Here is a 21,333-nt window from a genome sequence, read left to right on the forward strand (position 1 = left end):
TTTGCTTCTCTTGCCTAGTTTCTCTGGCTAAGGTTTCCAGAACTATGTTGAATTAGGATGAATTTATTCTCTTTCCTTTCTTGGGCAGTTATATGTTGCATCATTTTCTTAAGTTGCTCTATTTATTATTTTTGCCTGTCTCTGCGCCAGAATCACTATATATGGTTTTCATTGTTCCTTTCTTCATCTATCTGAGAAATTATTTCTGATTTTTTAAGCCTCTTTCAATTGCTTGGTTGTTACCACTTCAAAGAGGCAGGATGGGTGGCATTCAGGTTATCTCAGGTCTTTGACCCATGAGTTTGCCTTTGGTGAGCTCAATGCCTGTGATTTCATCTCATTTTTGTTTTTCTTTTTTAAAGTTTATTTCCTGAGTTGATGCTTGTAAGCTGTCTATAGTGAGTTATTTTATTGCTAGTATTGAAACCAGTTATACAAAGAGAATATGTCTTCCATGTGTAGCTGGTTTGGAGGCTTTAAGTCCCTGGCAACATTCTCCATCTTCAATTTTGGAATAATGAGAAGTTGCTACCTGTTCATCTTGTGCCACATTTCTTTGGTGCTGTTCCACAGTGCCTTCCAAGAATCCTAGTCAGTCTCAGTCTTGGAACACTATGAATAATAGCCAGTTAAAACAGCTATGACATCCCAGGCTAACGAGAACTGCCAGCCACAACATTACTGTCCAGCACATCCTAGAAATTGACAAACTGAAGTAACCACCACTCTAGCACCTTTATCTCCATGAAAATGATTTGTTGTTATATAACAAAATCTAAAACAAACTAAAAAATAATATGCTGTGCATAAATCTTTAATATGTCAATTTTATCCTAATGGATTATAATTTAACAGGAGGTAGAGAAAGAGAGAAGTAGACTATGAGGAAATGATAAGAAGTAGAGGACTAAGGAATATCTTGCTAAATTTGGGAAACTGGTGCAGAAGACAGAAAGGGGAGAGAAAAGAAAGGAATGAAAAGACATACAGAACAAGATCCACAGAAAGACAAAACACCACTTTCACACTCATAAAAATAAAATTAAACATTGGTGTGGAACAAGTATAAGTCCACTTCAACATTTGTCTGTTCTGTCACTATTAGGTAATGTGTGGAGACAGAGTAAAGATTTGTGATTTATCCCAACAACCCACCAGTAACTTTTAAGTCTGTGTACTGGATAATCTCAGCAAGCCTACATCTTTATTGCCCTTGGAGTTTAGGTTGTATTTTGGAGGAAGGCACCTCTTCCCCTCAATATTCATATCATTACCTTCTATTTATTTCTTTGCAATTGGTCATATTACTTCTGCTCTAATGTAACACAATATTTGAGACAGAGAATACCTACATTTCTGATTTTAAAAGTGTAACTAGACAGTGTCTGCATTCAGAAGCTCATGTATTTGTGATGTGATCCTGTACTGTTTCTGGTTAGGAAGTTTCATTTAACTTGCTCTTCTGTAGAAATCTTTGAAAAATAATGAATAGAAATTGAATTTTAGAAAATAATATTTATACTAAGATTCAAATAATCAGATGAGTTTTTTCTTAGTTGTTTCTTGCGATTAATATTAAGATAGGTTTCTATTGCTGAAACATGCTTATATTTGATGACCAGCATTTGCAAATATGTTGTATCTTTCCTAGATGTTTACATTTCCTACACAATAGGAAGCTTAAAGTTTTGAATCAGTGACAAAGATTCAGATATTAAAAATGTAAATCAATGCATTCTAAATTCCCAAGATAAGACAGGCTCCTATGCAATACATTTTATAAATATATTCAAATATCATTCCTAGAGTATCATTCCTAGATGTAGCTCAGCAGTTTAAGTGCGTGCCTTGCAAGCATGCAGTTGTGAGTTCATTCCCCAGTACCGATAAAAAAAAAATCCTAACTCTAGAATATATACACTGTGAATTTTATCATCCCTGTTCATCCATTCCTATTGGCAGTGACTTCCAAACTGCACTGCCCTATGATCTGTATTCATAAAAACAACTAATTGCTAAATATTGGCTTCAGCTTTTGATATCCTCTATCTCCATGGGAAATGTTAAGAAATTTATTTGTAAATAGATGTTTTGAAAAACACATAAGTTGTAGCACCTTGTGCAGTTACATACAGTTAGGCTGCCATTCAAGCTGCCCCACCAGCCTAAGTTCTCACTTGTGCGTCTTTATTCCATTTTAGATCCCAGCAACCACCACAGCCGCATTAGAAATATTGTACCCAAACTCAGTTGACTTTCTCTGGCACTTTATTTTTCCTGTGGAAGCTCCAGCCAGTGCTCCTTTGCTACCCTTGCTGAAGTTCATCTTCACATTGCTAATGAGCACATTGCTGTGGGGTAAATATATGCTACACACATTATGTATCTACAGTATAGTTTCTGTACCTTTGAAATTATGTTCAGTGTCATAAGGAAACACTTTCAACCTGCTGTGCCCTTACAACTGTGTCACATATGTGGCATAAACTAAGTACATGTTCTCCACATTTTCATACAATGAACCCTTGTCCATGGTTATGGAGTCAGCACACTGTATTTACTTTTGCATTTCCTGTGTTAAAATCTGTGCCCTAACCCTTGCAAACATAATTGTATTGTGGCTTTATATGGGATATAGTTGTTCTATGAAAGCACCATGCACTCACAGGTGGGGATTTTGGGAGATGACCGAATCTTGGATATCAAGGATACATGATGTTTGATTATGCCATAGCTATGTGTGATGTTAGGAGGTAACACCTGGTGAAAGAGGTGAGTCACTGTGGATATGACCTGTATGATTTTATGTGTATCTCTCCTCCTCCTATGATGTTTTTTGCTTCCCTATGCCATGCCATACATAATTATCCTGTTTTCCATTCCCTTCTACCAAGCCACCCTGACTTGGATTCAGCAAGGTATGGACTGAAAATTCTTTAATTTCATTTTGAAGAGAATAAAACCAAATGAGACAAAACAAAACTGTGTATTTAAACAAAAGAATGAACGTAATACATGACAAAAACAAAATACAAGGTGATCTATAATGGCTAGTGCAATGCCTCTTTATATTCAAAAGAATTGCCCGTATCATCAGGCATAATAAATAAAAAAAATACAGAACAACCCAATTAAAACATAACAATGGAGACACTATAGGACTTCAAAAGAAGATGAGTCAGATGAAAATCGGTATGATAGTATATTTCTTTTTCTTCATAGTAGTTGCCTATACCACCAAACATAAGATCAGTCAAAGCAAAACAATAAAAGCAATCAAGTTATCAAATGAAGCTAATAGGAAGTCAAAAATGGTTATCATAATATATTCTACTCTCTATGGAACAGCTGTCCATGCCATCAAATCTAATACAAGTAGACAAATGGAATCAGAATATAACCAAACTAAACTGAGCAATGAAAACAATGTTTCAAATCATGATAATAGATTAACAATGGCCACTGTCTCCACTTTTTAGACAATTCCTCCCCTTCCAGTCACAGGATGTATTATACAGTTTGGATCCCACTAAGTCCTTTAGTTTTGATATTAGGGAAGAAAGCCACTATTCACCTAAATGACCACAAACCTTTTTACCCCTGAGCATGATTGCAAATGGTATCCATTTACCTACAAGTGCTTCAGGGTTATCTTTCTTTATAGCTGAGTAGTTTTCTATTGAATAAAAGTGTCATGGTTTTCTAACCATTCTGCAGTTGATGGGAAAAACACTTTTTTCTGGTTCCCAATCACATACAGAATTGTTTTTTCATCTTTAACTTTCAGTCTATAAACTCCATTTTTTAGTTTACTGTATTTCTTGTATAAAGCACACTGATAGTCCCTGTCTCCTCATCCACTCTGCCCGTGTTTCTTTTTATTGCTTACGTGAGGTCCACTGTATTAGTAATTATGACCAACCTTCTCTGCCTCATCTCTTCCATGGTATTTTTATGTCATTGTTTGTCTATTTTCCAATTCATTCCACTGTCTGCTCCATTCAGTGAAGACCCCCTTCCCAGTTCCTGAATCCCTGGGCTTGGTTTTCTCTCCAGAATAAATGTCCTTTAGTGTTTTTGTAGGGTTGGTCATGAATTCCATCAGTTGTTCTTTGTCATGGGAGTATCTTGTTTTTTCATTAATTTTAAAAGATTGTTTTTCAGGATGCATCAATCTGATTGGAGGCTATTTTTCTTTCAGGATTTGGAATACTTCACTGCCAGGTTTTCTTGATTTGGTAGTTTGTGTGGAGAAATCTGTCATGAATCTGATGGGTTTTCATTATAGATGATCCGTTACTTTTCTCTGACAGCTTTTAGTATTCTGTTCTTGTGATGAGTTTCTGGCATCTTGATTATTACATTATCTGGATGAAGATTAATTTTGGTTATAGCAGGCTGGAGTTTTGTATGTTTCACTTATCTGAATATCATTTCCTTTTCCTATCATTCAGAACGTTTCTTTAATTATTTCTGTAATTAGGCTTTGTATTTCATTTGTATTTACTCCTGCTTTTGCCCTCATATTTTTATTCTTAAATTATACATCTTCCTGTCATTTTGCAGTCTTTGTATTGTCATTTCTTGGTTCTTTGTTATTTTTAAGAAATGTTTCCTTTCATGATTGTAAGCTGCAAACCTGTCTTCAAGGTTTGATAGTCTATTTCTAGTTTCTTTCAAGCAGTTTTGCAAGCTTCTAATTTCCTGCTGATCTCTTCAAATCTGTTTCATGTAATCTAAGTGTTATTTATATTTGTCGTTGAAATTTTTCCTCATTTTCCTGTGTTCCTTTACTCTCTCATCTGTTTTTTAGGGGTGCTTAGAATTTTTTTCCTTTCCTGGGTTGGCTACTATTTCTGTGAAACAAGATAATTTGCTTTCTGGAGCACATGCTTGCTAGGGATATTTGATTGTGTTTCTCATTTCTTCTTTTACCTGAGATAGTATTTCTGTTCTGATTTCTTTTCTAGCCCCTTGAAGTTGATTCTTTACCTCAGTTACTGTTACTTCAGAAACTTCAGGTGTGTGCCTCCCTGTGTCTTCTGTGTTTACATCTCCTTGACTAGTACTGCTTGGGTTGGAGGCCAGAGACTGCCTTTTGCTTCTTCCTTTTCTCATGTACCTGGTAGTTTCTAGACCAGTGGATAGTAGGGTCCCCAGCCCTTCCTGGGTTGGCTACTATTTCTCTGAAACAAGATAATTTGCTTTCTGGAGCCCATGCTTGCTAGGGATATTTGATAGTGAACATTGGTTGTGCTAGTATAGATCTATTTTGCTGCCTTTCCCAGAATGCTGTGGCTCACCTGTTGTTGCTGTAGTGCAAACAGGGTGGGGCAGGAGCTGGTTAGCAAGCCGGAAACCTTCACTACATATAGTACTCATGTCGTAGAAGCTGGTTGGGGATAGCTTTAGGGAAACCACGGTGATGGCTGTTGGAATATGTACAGGGGCAGGACTCATGCCAAGCAATTTCTGCCAGTTTGCTCAGAGCTAGGAGTGGCTGAATGAAGCCACCTGCAGTTTTGGTTCCAGGATTTCCCTGCCCAACTCCAAAATGGCCTGTGGCCAATTGTTCAATCCTTTGGGAGGACTGAGTTGCCCACACTCGGAGCCAGCCAGTGTGATTCTCCAGTCTACTGCTCCCCTCTGCAATCACATCTCCCTGTAGAAGCATTTGGGCTTGCCAGCCATCACATTCACGGACTGTGTATCTCTTGGTTTCAACAACTTTTCTATCATGGTGGTTCTGGCTCCAGGTGAGTGTGCTGCCAGCTATGGCCCACTTCTCTTTTTAAATTTTTCTAATTTTATTCTCTCTCTGGGCTTCAGTTTTAACTTTATGGTCATCCAGGTCCAGGGGGATCCACTTCCTTCTTTCTTGTCTTCTCCAGTAATGCTATATTCAGGCATATGGACTGTTTCTCTACAGAAGCTGTTTCCTCTGCTGCTTACTGTTCCTCAATCTTCCCAGATCCTCTGAACTGAAAATTCCACAAAATTTGAAGCAAAGCACATTAATACCTTTTAAATTATGGGTATTGTGAATTGTCTACTAATTGCTTGGTGCCAATTGTGTACAGGGACAGGACTCATTCTAAGCAATTTCTACTAGTCTGCTCACAGCTAGTAGTAGCTGAATGATCCAGCCGCAGCTCTAGCCACCAACTGCTACTAAGACACATTTTTTTTTTCAGTTATAGCATCTTGATGACACTAGTAATTGTTCATCTGGACTTATGTGAGTCCACATGCAGTGGAAAACTGTGTCTCTGCCACATTTTGAAAATAAGGTTATATTGTAATGAAAAAAAATATTTCACATTGTGTATCAGATTTCCTCACTCTTTAGTTGTCCTTGTGTTTTCCTGTGTCTTTATTTTGGCTGCCACCTCAAGAGTTGACTGCTGAAGAACAGTGGATATCCCCATATAGTTCAATTTACCTTCCCTGAACTTAAAACCATTTTGGGTCTTTGATATTTCTTGATACCTCAACCCAAACTGGTATGAGCTCTTATGAAAACTGAGGAGAAGGGCTGCTGAAATTTGTTGTAAAAAGTCAGTAAGGAAATTTTCATGGGCAAATAAACTTTGTGTCCTTGGTTCCAAAAAGAAGACATCTTTAATATCTATGACAGACAGCCATTTACATGAATCTCAGATTAGGGTGAATAAGTTATAACATTACATTAATGAGAAGGAAGTCCTGTACCAATCTACTTAGGTTTGATCCTTTTTTACCCCAATAGTATGATTGTTAGGAAAGTTGATTTGTTTTCTCTAAGAGGCCTCAGTATTACAGGTCACTGGGGAACATTTCTTAGTCCACCCTGATGCTCTTGATGATAACAAGTAGGAAGGATCTTTCAATGAATCCAGATAGGAATGACAGTCCTGTTCCCATTCTCTCTCCACATGGAAAGGACCATTTGTAATCCTAGCAAGGGAAACATTATGTAGCCTCTGTCCTAGTGAGGACAAGAGTTCTCCATGGCTTGCACAATTGTCTCCACAGAAGTACAGTGGGGGTCTCAGGAATTCTAAGAAATGTACTTCAACACAAGAAATAGGCTATAGGTATACAGAAGTGTTTTAAGGGTTGTCCTGAGACTCCCCTTAAATATGTTGTTAGACTAAATGTCATGGGAGTAAATAACTAGAGAAGCTAGTGGCAGTACCAAATTCTGAAATTAATAGATAATCTCCAGACACACAAAGATTTTCAGGACCTTCAATTGATAAATAGAAGTTAAAGCATGTATGATATGATATGTACCCTATCCCCTGAACTGAGACTTCACCCCAAAAGCTCTACCATTGGAAGCAGTCAGCAGGCTGAGGCATAGATTCTAAAATGTTGCCCATAAAGGTGGCCATGGCAACACCCATTTTCTTTTTTTAAAATTTTATTTAAAGGAGAAAAAAAAAAAACAGTAAAAGGGTGCCAGTAACACAGAATTTTTAAAAAATAGTATGAAATCACTAGTTAATAGATTACATATTGTCATCTCAGAAATAGTTGTTCAAGTTACAGGATTAAAGCATACAAAGTGGACATTCAAACAATGAGACTGCAAACAGTTGTATTCAGTGATCCAACAAAAACTTAGTAATATGGTCATCTATCTTAACACACCTAAACACACTTGCAGTTGTATCCTTTAGAGCACTTTTTTCCCTCTCTTTTTTACAACAAAATTTACACATTTTGGTTTTTATTACTCCCATAGTTCTTAGTACTTTTTTTTGGAAGAGAATAAAACCAAATATGACAGAACAAAGCAGTCAGTCAAAAAAAGGGTGAACATAGTACATGATGTAAAAACAGAGTGCAAGATAATCAACAATGGTTACAATAATGCCTCTTGCTTCCTTAAAATGAATTGCCTATATCATTAGGTATAATAAAATTGAACAAAACAATAGAGAACAAGACCAATAAAACCTAAAAATTGGAGACATTACAAGATTTCATAAGACGGTAATAGTCAAACCAGAATGGGCATCATAGTGAATCTTATTGCCTTCAAAGTAGTTGCCTATACCCTCAAACTTGATACTATCAAACAGAACCAAACAGAGTAAAATCAGTTAAAACAAGATGGTGGGAGCAATACAGGGCTTCAAATCAAGTTAATAGGAAGTCAGAAAAGTTACTATAATATATCCTGCTAATTTTTTTGATTTTTTACCTTAATTAAAAAAATTAAAAAATAAATAAATTTTGTTAAAAAGGGGAGATTGAGACAAAAGAGGACATAGCAACAACAATATAGGTCAAGCATAACAATTTCATCAAATTAGTGCTTCATCACAAGATAATCTGACTTAATAGTAGGGACCATAATGTCTCTTTCCTTTAAATATTTGAGTATAACTTCACATATGATGGCATCAAACATATCAAGGCAGCGTGAAACCAAGAAGATGAAAGTATTACAAGGTATTTAGAATCAGCTAACAGGAAATGAACAATGGTTTCTATATTATCTCTTTGCCTATAAAAATTTTGTTTATACTATCACATATAATGAAATCCAGTAAGATACAACATGATAAAACCAATGGAGACAGAAGAACAACAGTTTGGTGGGACTTCAAAACAAGATGATATTAAATCAGCACTAGCTATTAAGATGTCTTGTTTTCTTCAAAATAGCTGTTCAAGGGGCTAGGGAATTAGCTCAGCGGCATAAGTACCTGCTTTGCAAGCAGGCAGTCATGAGTTCAATCCCCGGTACCGATAAAAATGAAAAAGACAAAAAAAAAAAAAAACAAAAAAACAAACAAAAAAAACCCCAAAAAACCCAAAATAGCTGTTTCATATCATCACAGAAAATAAAATCAAACAGCCCAAAATAAAACCATTCCAATTAATGAGCGAAAACTTTATAAGGCTTCAAAGCCACATAATGGGGAAACATGATTACCACATACTTTTGTATATTTGAATCATTTCTTACAATAGGGACACTATTCAGTATTCATACATGTGAGATTGATTTATTTCACTTATTGTGAGTATGGTCTCAAGCAGCATCCATTTATTTATAAATATCTCAATGTGATCCTTCTTTATAGCTGAGTAGTACTCCATTATATAAAAGTACCACGGTTTTTTTATCCATTCCTCAGTTGATGGACACTTAGGTTGTTTACAAGATCTGAAAATTACAAATTGTGCTGCTATAAACATGGGTGCACATATATCATTGTGGTATGATGCTTTCAGTTCTTCTGGGAATATGCCTAGAAGTGGGATAGCTGGAACAAATGGGATTTCCAATCCCAGCTTTCTGAGCAATCTCCATACTGACCTCCACAATGGTTGCACCAGTCTACATTCCCACCAACAGTTCATGAGAGTTCCTTTTTCCCCACAGCCTCTCCAGCATTTGTTGTGGGTGGTTTTCTTGACCCTGGCCATTCTTTCTGGAGTCAGATGAAATCTCAGTGTGGTTTTAATTTGCATTTCTCTAATGACTAACGGTGATGAACATTTTTTCATGTATTTATTTGCCATTTGTATTTCTTCAGCTGAGAAGTGTGTATTCACCTCAGATGCCCATTTTTGGATTGGGTCTTTGAATTTTGGGGGTCTGATTTTTAAAAAGTTTTTTATATGTTTTAGACAGAAGTCCTTTGTCTGAGGGAGAATTCACAAAGATTTTTTCCCAGGTTTTGTGTTTGCTTTTCACTATGGTGGAGATTTCTTTTGACATGCAGAAACTTTTGATTAACAGGTGATCCCAGGTTTTGATTCTGGGAAGTATTTCCAGTGTGGTTTGAGTTCTGTTCATGAATTTTCTACCTACCCTTATGTCTTCAAGGTTTCTACCCAATTTGTCTTCCAATAGATTTAGTGTTTCTGTTTTAATATTCAGATCTTTGATCCATTTAGATTTTAATTTAGTACATGGTGATAGGCATGGGTCTAGTTTTAGTTTTTGGCATATGGAGAGCCAGTTTTTCCAATACAATTTTGTAAAAAGACTGTCCTTTTTGCAGTGAAACTGTTTGGCTCCTTTATCAAAGATAAGGTGGTTGAGTGTGTTTGCAGTTGTGGTTGTATCTTCTTATCTATTCATTTGATCTTTGGCTCTGTTTGAGTTCCAGTATCATGTTGATTTTATTACAGTTGCTTTATAATGTAACTTCAAGTCAGGGATTGTGATGCCTGCTGCCTTGCCTTTGTTGCTTAGAAGTGTCTTTGCTATTCTAGGCCTCTTCTCAGATGCAGCAAATTATCAAGAAAATTATACACCATGACCAGTTGGGATTCATCCCAGGCATGCAAGGATGGTTCAACATATGTAAATCAATAAATGTAATCCATCATATCAATAAAGCCAAAAGTAAGAATCACATGATCATTTCTATAGATGCAGAAAAAACTTTTGATAAGGTCCAACATTCATTCATGTTAAGAACTTTACAGAAAATTGGAATAGATGGTCTTTATAAACACCATCAATATAATAAAGGCCATCTACGACAAACCAACTATCAATATACTAAATGGCCAAAAATTGAAGACCTTTACTTTAAAATCAGGCACAAGAGAATGATATGCTTTATCACCACTCCTATTTAATATAGTACTGGGAATACTAGCCAGAGCAATTAGACAAGAGAGAGAAATAAAAGGGGTAAAGATAGGAAAATAAGAAGTGAAATTATCATTGTATGCAGATGACATGATACTCTACATAGAATATCCCCTAAACTTCATTGAAATGCTCTTCAATATAATAAATAAATTCAGTAATGTAGCTGGATACAAAATCAATATTTAAAAAGTAATCGCATTGCTATGTACTAACAAAATGCACAGAGAGAAAACAATAAGTGAAGTCACACCCTTTACACTAGCAACCAAAAACTGAAATATTTAGGAATTACTCTTATGAAAGAAGTGAAAGACCTATACAGAGAAAATTATAATACACCGAAAAAACAATTGAAGACAATCTCACAAAATGGAAAGACATCCCTTGCTCATGGATAGGAAGAATAATACTGTGAAAATGGTCATTCTCTCAAAACTGTTATACAGATTCGATGCAATCCCAATAAAAATGCCATCAACATACCACATAGATCTAGAGAAATCACTCCTAAAATTCATCTGGAGCAAAAAGTGACACACATTTTCGTGTGTATCTGAAAAACCTACTTAAATTATTGCTGGTTCCCTTGAAACTCGCCAGGCGTCCTGGGACCATGGGCTCTAAGACCATGTACTCCCACCGCCTTGCAGCAGTGGACTCCCAGTCCAGCCCTGTCCCTGGCCCCCGGGACCCCGGCCCCCGGGACAGGGACCTCAGTTTGCTACGGAGCAGGAGCTGGAGCCAGGGTTTGCAGGTGGCAGCTGCCCCAGAACGGCCAAGCCTTGGGCCCTCGGACCAGAGGAGCACAGGTGCATATACCTTGATAGCACCGAATGAAACTCGGAGACATCAGATCCAAAGGATTGCCAAGCAAGAGCTGGCCAGCTTGGAGAAGTGGAAGGAACAGAACAGAGCTAAACCAGTTTATCTCTTGCCAAAACGGCTGGGTGGAAGTCAGTCAGAGTCTGAAGTCAGGCAGAAGCAACAGCTCCAACTGATGCAATCTAAATACCAGCAAAAGCTAAAAAGAGAAGAATATATAAGAATCAAGAAGGAAACTGAAGAAGCTGAGCTCCAGAAAAAGAAGGCAATCCAGAGAGAGAAGAGCAATAAACTGGAGGAGAAAAGGGCACTTCAAGAAAAGCTCAGAAGAGAAACACTTAGGGAGCATCACCAATACAAAACTGCCGAGTTCTTGAGCAGAATGGACAGAACGCTGCCACACAGAAGTGCCTGTCAATTTGCTCCTCATGGCCCACAGTCATCAACATGGGGTATATGAGAAATATTAGTTGCCATCTGGCCTTCATCAGCTGACCTTGGAAAAACCTCCTGAGATGCTTTACCTTAATGCAATTTAGTTCAGCCTCACTGTTTTTTACCTTAACTTTGATGGCCTGTTCACTCAACTGAACAGTTAGGGATGGTCAATTTCTCCCTGTCATTAGTTATGCATGTTTGCAGGCACTGATTACTACACTCATTTAATTCCTACTGCCTGCAAAATGTTACATTATTTTTATAATTGATTTTGCCTCTTATTAGAATTGCTAGAACAATATTATTAAGACAAAAAAAGAATAACTTGATACTTTCAGGTTAATGAGAACACTGGATGCTACAGGCTTCTTTCTATAAGCAACTATTTCTAAGCTAATTTTCAGATCAGGTTTGGGGAAGCTTTGAGATCTTTTTAGATTTTTATATGTGCTATCTTAATCTAGGCAACAAACATGACCAAAGGAAAAATATCATATACTCTATTAAACTTACAAATAAACTTTGAACTACTTTTATGGAAATGAGTTGCTTTTATTTTTGGTGAAAAGCTCTTAGGCTTTTCTTTCTTCAGGAGTCTTATTTTAATATTTCTTTTTACAGTCCCTATAGATCAAATATAGTAAAATAATCACTGCTGAATCTTGGCTCTTACTTTGGTCTTTATTAATATGGTCCCCCTGATTTTCAGACTAGCACAAATTATTTCTATAAAAATCAATGAGACACAAACGCAGACATCGTATGTCGTTCCTAGGTTTACTGAAAATGTTTCTTTGCTTAATGCCACTTATTTGCCATTGCCTATCCAATAGGCTTTGCCATTCAACTTCTGTAAGCTTGAACCAGTTCATGCCCCCCAGAGTACCCATACTGATTTCCCCTTCTGTGTTGTCATAATCCACTTCCTGGATCCCACTCTCACCCCATTATATAAGGAAAGGATTACTGTACATTTAATTTTAGAATAAATTTGAGGAATAAATCATGTATTTTATAGCTGGGCAACCAACAATTTGCAGCTTTACCTGATTTCTGTATTACTAATTGCTCTGTTGAAATTAACTTTCCAAATCTCTTCTTTATTCAGAGGAAATTGGGATTTGAAGTTCTTGGGCCAAGACTCATGACTAGGGCAAGTATGCCCTGCAGAAAGGGCCACACGGGGTTGGGTGAGAGGGTGGCTGAGGACAGATGGTGACCAGGCTTTTTCCCTGGAATTACAGATCGCACCCTGCTTGGTTCCCTGTACTCTGCCAGCTGAGGCTGTGTTAGTGCTACTGACACTAATTTAAAATCTTTGGTCCATTTGAAATCTTTGCTGTTGCATTATATGGGAAACAGTAAATACCTCAGCCTGTGCTGGAAATGCAGCCAGACAGACTGTAGATGCGTGGTGGTGGCAGGTGTTTCACTGCTGTGGAAAGCGGCAGTTTCAGCCCACACTGCCAGCCTGCTACCCCACAGTGGTGATTCAGTCTGTGTCTCAGCTTGCTGTCCTCACTTGCTACATCGTCCAGGGTGCAGGCCTGAGTAGGAGAAATGGACACTTGCTTTCTTTGAAGGCTCTTAGAGAAGTTTTTGTAAACATTACATGTATTTCTCATAGTTTTAGAGGTTGAAAAATCTAAAATCAAGGTGTCTGCAAATTTGGTATCTGATGAGAGCCTGCTATCAGGTTGATAATGTTTTCCTGCTGTGTCCACATGGTAAAGGAACAAAAGATACTTATTGGTCCTCTTTTTGTTTGTTTTTGGAGGTTTATTTTTTTTGAGATGGTCACACATTGTATTTCAGGCTGGCCTTGAATTCATTATGCAGCCTAGCCTGGCCTCGAACTCATATATTCTCTTGCCTCAGCCTCCCAAGCTCTGCAATTACAGACACCAAACACCCATCTTACATCTCTTGTATAAGGATCCTAAGCCTATTCATGAGGCTTCCACACCTGTGACCTAGTCTCCTTCTTGTGGCCCCATAATGCCATCCCTCTTAGTATAGATTTCAGCATATGAATTTTGGAGAGTTGTAAACATTCAGACCATAGCAAAGAGTTTTGGTAAATCTAGTCAAACTACTTTGTCAAAAGCAGTGTTTATTACCACCAGATGCAACAGTACCTTTGTTCCTATACCCTGCAGGATACTATTGATGAGTTTAAACATTTGCCAGTATACTGAATTAAAAATATTACTGGAGTAGTTAAATCTTCTTTTTCATTATGTGTATGGGGGTTGTTGTTTGTGGTTTTCCTTTGCAGGGAACAAGAAGGGGAGGAAGAGTATGTGTATCCCACCTGTAAAAGACCTCTCTGTGTGAAGGTTTTATATTGTCAGTATTCTAATTGTATGTGTCTTTTAATTTAGTGTTACTTAATTTGATAATAAAGTTTGAAATATCTGTGTATTTGGATTAAAAAATTATTGCTGGTAATAAAAACATTCTCAGCATACTTTCTCATTAAGAGGGTTAAGGAAAAATTACATAGCCAAGTGTTGAAGAATTATGAAACCTTCTTTGATGTAAAGGCTGTAATTAACTTGGAGTGTTTAAATACAGGCCAAGTAGCACCAAGAGTCTGAAAAGAGAGTGAAGAGTAATTCTTCATGAGTCAGGACCATTCAAATTTTCCTTCTAACTCAGGTAGAAATCCAAGGGACATAGAAACTAGTTCATCTTGCTGTACTATTTTTGGTTCTCATTCCTTTCTCTGTGTCCTTTGTTCTGTCCACAGTGAAGAAATGAGGAAATGAGGCAAAAGCACTGCCCTTGTCTCAAAACCAATGTATCCGGTAGAAAATCAGAACATTAGGATTGAAGTAATGAGTATCAAAATTTATTTATTTTATGGCAAATGTAGGAAAAATGCTATCTTAGCTACGGAGTGGACTGTCACACAAAGGATGTTTGTCTCATGGCCAAATTGGTTTCTGATATATTCATTTGGGTAATCTAGTTTTTAAAAAATAACACTTGCTGGTTGATGTGCTTCCAGGCCAGTCAGGCTCTTAGCCTTTGTTTCTGCAGAGCAAAAAAGATCATTTAGGTCTCAAACACACTGTAAATGCATGTGAGAGTTTTACAAGTGACAGATGGTGCAAGCAAATGGGACACACTAAACATGGCATGTGCACGTAGAGTTCCATTCCTCATCATGCAGTGAGTGGGAGACAGGTTGATGGGAGACTCATGACACATGTGTGAGGTTTCAGGGAGGGTGAGACTGCTGTGTTGTATGCTGATTTTTCTCCCAGCAACAGATCAGCTATTTTGTTTTATATCTACAGGGTCTTCTAAATGTCACATGAGCTTTCAAGTTGATTGCTTTGAATGGGCCCTCTCTTCTTCAATGAACTCATTCACTTTTGATTTTAGTGTCAGAATGTGGGGTTAGGAGGTGGGGAATTTTTGGAGGCATATCACTAAGGACAGGACCTGGAAAAGTGTATTCTTGTTTGCAGATCCTTCCACTTTTCCCTCCATCCATACTTCCATGACTTAAACATCCTTCCTTCACCTTCCTATTTTGTCAACTACTTTGGACTTTGGATCCAACAGACAAGTTTTTAACTTGTAGGGAAATATAAATTCCTCTGAGTTTATTTTACACTTTATCTTGGTAAAAGAATAGGAACTATGACCCCTGATTATAGTATGCTAAATTTGTTAAAAGTTTAGGTACAGGGTCAAAGTGAAAACTATGAATAATGTTCTCTCTCCCACCCAGCAGTGTGGCCCAGATATTAAAAAAAGACAAAAGAAATAAAAATCTGCAGTTCCCAGGGAACTGGGATTATGAGTTATTCTTACTGGAAAGTGGGCCATGCAACAGAGTGCCCAAGACTTTTATGAGTACTAATTGGAGAGGTAAGCATGTGTTATCACAGAGTGCATGGAAGGAAACTTTTACATGCATGGCTTGTATTAGGGAAACAAAGCAGTCTTGCACCAGGCACAAAGGCCCCTCAATTAGTGGTGCAAAGATAACTTGATGTGGCAAAGGGTGGTACATTTTTTTACTGCCACAAAGGCATATCATTCTTTTTGAGTCTCAGAGCATCAGCTGAGATGTTATCTCATATTTTCACTGGAAAAAAGAAGGATGAAAATAATGTCTAAAGAACAACTTTCATAAGGATTTGAATATTAAACACAAACTGAATCTCTTTGAAGTAAGGTATCTACATATGCTTTATGTATGCCTTGAAAAAGTAGAAAAAACAAGTTGTCTCACATCATTGCTGTGATGCATGGATAGGTTGTAAATATTACTTCACAAAATGAAAATTCTAGCTGGGTGTGGTGCCACATGAGTGCAATGCTAGTGTTCAGGAAGCCGATGTGGGAGGATTCTTGGGTGTTCAATTTCACCCTGGGCTACATAATCAGTTCAAGGCCAGACTTACCTATAGGGGAATAACCTGTCTCAAAAACAAAACCTGATATACTGAAGGAGATAGAACAAAGTATAGAAACAGTATTACAGCAGGTGTAAAGTGCCAAGTGTAGGTCTGCAGACACGTCCGTAATTAAGGGGAGAATGGTGTTCTGTCTATGGAAGAGCACATGAAATTACCTACAAGATGGGAAAGCAGTGGATGGTGGTGTCAGGCAAAATCAGCTCCTGAACAAGGAATTTCCCTCTGAAAACTGCTTAGTATGGAACTGAACTATGAGCTGTATGTTGGTGCACTTGGAAAGTGATTCAGACATTTAAGCTGAAAGAAATATAGAAATTTAAATGATTACATAGGCAGTTTTGTTGTTACTACTACATCCACCTAATCAATTTTAAGTTAATAGTAAATTTTTTTCTTTTTTTTAGCTTAAAATTTCTTGGGCAACATTATTTCTGTGTAATGGCGATAGTTTGTCACAGAAATAAGAAAAATTAAAAGGTATGTGTTGGTAGGAATGCAGCTCAGGAACTTCTGGGGAAACATTTGACCTTTTACATTTTGATTTATCATTATTTGAAAATTTGACACTTATTTTCAGTATATAGACTAGACTGAGCTTGAATGCCATATACTCCTGTCACAGCCTCGCAGAATGATATGATCACAGTAGTGTATAAAATATACCTTTGTAATAGTGCTCAGTGAAATTCCGCATAATATATTATAATTTTTGTGAACAAAATGTTGTAATTTTTATTGTTGGGAATACGTAGTGACCATTTTGAAAGACAATCTTGGTGTCTTAATTCTCTCATTGTTTCTGAATTAGAGATTAGTTGTGCATTGTATAGCTTTTATTGGAGTGCAGAATGTAACAGCATGATATTTTTTCAAACTGCAATTATGTTCACTGCTTTTTGTCATGTGACACCATGAAGCAGCTTTTTTTTGTTGCTCTGTTTCATTTTTTTAGCCAGAGTCTCACGCTGACCTTGAACTCACTCTGTAGCTCACAATGGTCTTGAAGTCATGATGATCTTCTTGCCTCAGCCTCCTATGTGCTGGGATTACAAACATGTACCACCACACTTTGCTCTGTTACAATTTTTTTGAAGGGGGTTCACATAGTCCAGGCTGTTAGTCTCAATTTTCCTTCAATAAATATTTCTTTGATCCTCTAGGAGTCAGTGACATTTGAGGATGTGACTGTGAACTTCACCATTGAGGAGTGGACTTTGCTGAGTGCATCCCAAAGGAAGCTCTACAGAGATGTGATGGAGGAAACCTTTCAGAACATTGTGAATATAGGTAAGAATGAAATCTCTTTCTTATTGATACATTCAGAAGAGATTGTTTTGTGTTCTTCAATGCATTTCATTAAACAGAATGTGAAAACAATTAGAAAAATTAATCTGGCCTGCTTATATTATATCATGAATCTAATTGGCACATGTTAATTTTTATGTAATAATATAGTGACTACTTTTACATCTGTGTCTATAATTCAGAGAGACTCTTGGATAACAAGAAAGTGGAAGAAGAGTACAATAAGTATTGCAGAAATCTAAGGTAATTTGCACTTACAAGAAAAACATATATTCCTTAAGACAACACAGAAGGACAAGCAGGGAAATCAAAAAACTGACACCATCTTTAAATTTATTTAATTTCACAAATATTCCCTAAAACTATATAGAACTTGAGTCGTACAGTATGAAAACTAAACACAAAAATATTCTAACATAAGAAATGCTATTACAAGTGAAATCATACAAGTGACACTATTAGATTTGTAATATAAAAAATGTTCCTTTATCATCAACATCATGAATACGTATAACATTGCATTTAGGTGTTTTGTATAGCTGTAGATGAGAGGTGATAGATAAAGGAAATTAATATTTTATAGATAGGCAAGACAAATAGGATAAGAGTACAACATGAAGATTGAATAGGAAATGGTATTAAAATTAATCAATATGTGTTACACATAAGTTACTCAAAATAAAACTAAAATTACTGTATTATAAAATATACCAACAGAAAATTTTTGAAAACATACCACTTTTTAAGGAAAACCTTTCTCCAAAGGTCTTCTTTTTATTCTTTAATTTATTATCACATTTTTATAATTCATTAAAAAAGAATGTGCTCTATTAAATCATTGGTATGGACAGCCATTTTATATTGTCTTCTTTATCTTTTACAGAAATGAAGACACTGAGAAATGCTATCAATATAAAGGCTGGAATCAGGATAAAGAATGCTTCCTCTGCACTCAAGATGCTAATGTCCATATGAAACCATGTAGTTTAAAACCAATTGAAAGTCTTTCTTGTAGAAAGCTTCAGATTGGGCCTTTTTCACTAAACATGCCCATCAGAGCTCACAGTAGAGTAAAGCCTGATAACTATTTTGAAATTAAAGGGAAGCTGTTTAAATATAATGAAAATAGAAAAAACTGGAATGATTTGCAGTCATTTCAGAATCATGCAAGGACAGAGGCTTGCAAGAAAACATGTGAACATGATCAGTGTGAGAAATCTTGCTCTAGTCTTAGTGAAAGAACTCATCTTAGAGACAAGACATTTGCATGCCCAAAAAAGTTAAATGTCTCCAGCAAACCTAGTGATGTTCAGATGTATCAGACAAACCACAGGGGTGGTATACCCGCTGTATGTAAGCAATGTGGGAAAGCTTTCAGCACACATTCTATTTCTCAACAACATGCAATAATTGAGATGGAAGAGAAAAACAATGTGTGCAAACAATGTGAGAAAGCTTTCAGTACACAGAAGTATTCTAAAAGACATGAAAAAACTCACACTGGTGACAAACCTTATGTATGTAAGCAATGTGGGAAAACTTTCAGTATACAGAGAAATTATAAAAGTCATGAAAAATCTCACACTGCTGAGAAACCTTATGTATGTAAACAATGTGGGAAAGCTTACAGTACACAAAATTATTGTAAACTACATGAAACGATTCACACTAGTGAGAAAACTTATGCATGTAAGCAATGTGGGAAAGCTTTCAGCACACCGAGTTCTTGTAAAATACATGAAAGATCTCACACTGGTGAGAAACCTTATGTATGTAAGCAATGTGGGAAAGCTTTCACCACACAGAGGAACTGTAAACTACATGAAAGATCTCACACTGGTGAGAAACCTTATGTATGTAAGCAATGTGGGAAAGCTTTCAGCACACAGAGTTATTGTAAACTACATGAAAAGTTTCACACTGGTGAGAAACCTTATGTATGTAAGCAATGTGGGAAAGCTTTCAGTAAACAAGAGCATTGTAAAAGACATGAAAGAACTCACACTGGTGAGAAACCTTATGTATGTAAGGAATGTGGGAAAGGTTTCACAACAAAGAGTTACTGTAAATTACATGAAATATCTCACACTGGTGAGAAACCTTATGTATGTAAGCAATGTGGGAATACTTTCATCACACAGAATTCTTATAAATTACATGAAAGATCTCACACTGGTGAGAAACCTTATGTATGTAAGCAATGTGGGAAAGGTTTCAGCACACAGAGTTATTGTAAACTACATGAAAGATCTCACACTGGTGAGAAACCTTATGCCTGTAAGCAATGTGGGAAAGCTTTCAGCATACATAGCTCTTGTAAACTTCATGAAATGATTCACACTGGTGAGAAACCTTACATATGCAAGCAATGTGGAAAAGCTTTCATCACACGGAGGAATTGTAAACTACATGAAAGGTCTCACATTGTTGAGAAACCTTACGTATGTAAACATTGTGGGAAAGCTTTCAGCACACAGAATTATTGTAAACTTCATGAAAGTTTTCACACTGGTGAGAAACCTTATGTATGTAAGCAATGTGGGAAAGCTTTCAGCACACAGAGTTATTGTAAACTACATGAAAGGTTTCACACTGGTGAGAAACCTTATGTATGTAAGCAATGTGGGAAAGCTTTCAGTAAACAGGAGCATTGTAAAAGACATGAAAGGTTTCACACTGGTGAGAAACCTTATGTATGTAAGGAATGTGGGAAAGCTTTCAGCACACAGAGTTATTGTAAAGTACATGAAATATCTCACACTGGTGAGAAACCTTATGTATGTAAGCAATGTGGGAAAGCTTTCAGTAAACAGGAGCATTGTAAAAGACATGAAAGAACTCACATTGGTGAGAAACCTTACAAGTAATCAATATGTGAAAGCTTTCAGCATACAGAGTTATGGTAAACTACATGAAAGTTTTCACACTGGTGAGAAACCTTATGTATGAAGCAATGTGGGAAAGCTTTCAGCACACAGAGTTAATTGTAAACTACATGAAAAGTCTCACACTGGTGAGAACTCTTATGTATATGAGCAATTTGGGAAAGCTTTTACTACACAGGACTTGTGAAATATATGAACAATCTCACACTTATGAGACATCTTATGTCGTGAGTGTCTAGAGCACTCTGAACTCCGGGCAAGGTAAACACGCACGCCTTGTCGGGACACGGGGGGTACAGCGCTTGGAAAAGAAAGACAGGAGAGACACCTTTGCTGTCTGCACCGCGTTACACTGCACTGCACTGCACTGTACGCACAATCTTTATTTTAGGATTCATATATAGTAAACCCGATCAATTCACAGAGCCCAGATAATTAAGTAGTGAAAAGGCATTCTTTGTGGCAAGCTACAACGTGACAGACTACAATGTTTATTCTAAAACTATCTAAGTGAAGTAAATAATCACAACCAGTTCTCACAACTTCTCTAGCCCAGGAAGAAATTCATTAGCTCAAGAATGTTGTTAATTTGTCTGCTGTTAGTGTCACAAAGGGTGGCCAGCCACTTCCTCAAGACTTCTGCAAAACAAAGCCAGCTCACAGTATGGATTCCAGAGGGTGAGGGCTCACTGAGAACAGGCATTTCCGTTCTACCTCCTTCTCGCATACCAGGGCGGCTATTGTAAATTGCAGGTTAGAGGGGGTTGGGCCTACAAAGTGACACCTCATCCCCCACACTTCCTTCCTTTTTATTTTTTAACAACAATTTCCATAA

At 36.9% G+C, this 21,333-nt stretch overlaps 2 protein-coding genes across 4 annotated transcripts in view; both read left to right on the forward strand.

Annotated features, from left to right (window-relative positions):
* LOC134472445 (epithelial-stromal interaction protein 1-like) overlaps positions 1 to 17,457 on the forward strand; it is a 34,598-nt gene extending 17,141 nt beyond the window's left edge. Inside the window, exon 1 of the mRNA XM_063233835.1 lies at positions 1 to 17,457. This exon is cut by the window's left edge and continues 17,141 nt beyond it. Coding sequence (XP_063089905.1) covers positions 11,223 to 11,891 — 669 coding nt within the window. The 5' untranslated portion in view covers positions 1 to 11,222 and the 3' untranslated portion in view covers positions 11,892 to 17,457.
* The window catches only part of LOC100724521 (zinc finger protein 14-like), a 38,427-nt gene extending 17,453 nt beyond the window's left edge, over positions 1 to 20,974 (forward strand). For 2 of the 3 annotated variants that reach the window (XM_013143316.2, XM_063233833.1), the window contains exons 2-4: positions 17,469 to 17,595; positions 17,796 to 17,856; positions 18,497 to 20,974. In XM_013143316.2, the coding sequence (XP_012998770.1) occupies positions 17,469 to 17,595; positions 17,796 to 17,856; positions 18,497 to 20,480 (2,172 nt within the window). In that variant the 3' untranslated portion in view covers positions 20,481 to 20,974. The remainder of the gene's footprint in view (positions 1 to 17,468; positions 17,596 to 17,795; positions 17,857 to 18,496) is intronic. The other variant, XM_063233834.1, reaches the window with a different exon arrangement.
* The last annotated feature ends 359 nt before the right edge of the window (positions 20,975 to 21,333 follow it).

This window comes from Cavia porcellus, unplaced genomic scaffold (assembly GCF_034190915.1).
Source record: "Cavia porcellus strain 051 isolate PalLab524CR breed Dunkin Hartley unplaced genomic scaffold, mCavPor4.1 scaffold_23, whole genome shotgun sequence".
In the NCBI taxonomy this organism is placed as follows: domain Eukaryota; kingdom Metazoa; phylum Chordata; class Mammalia; order Rodentia; family Caviidae; genus Cavia; species Cavia porcellus.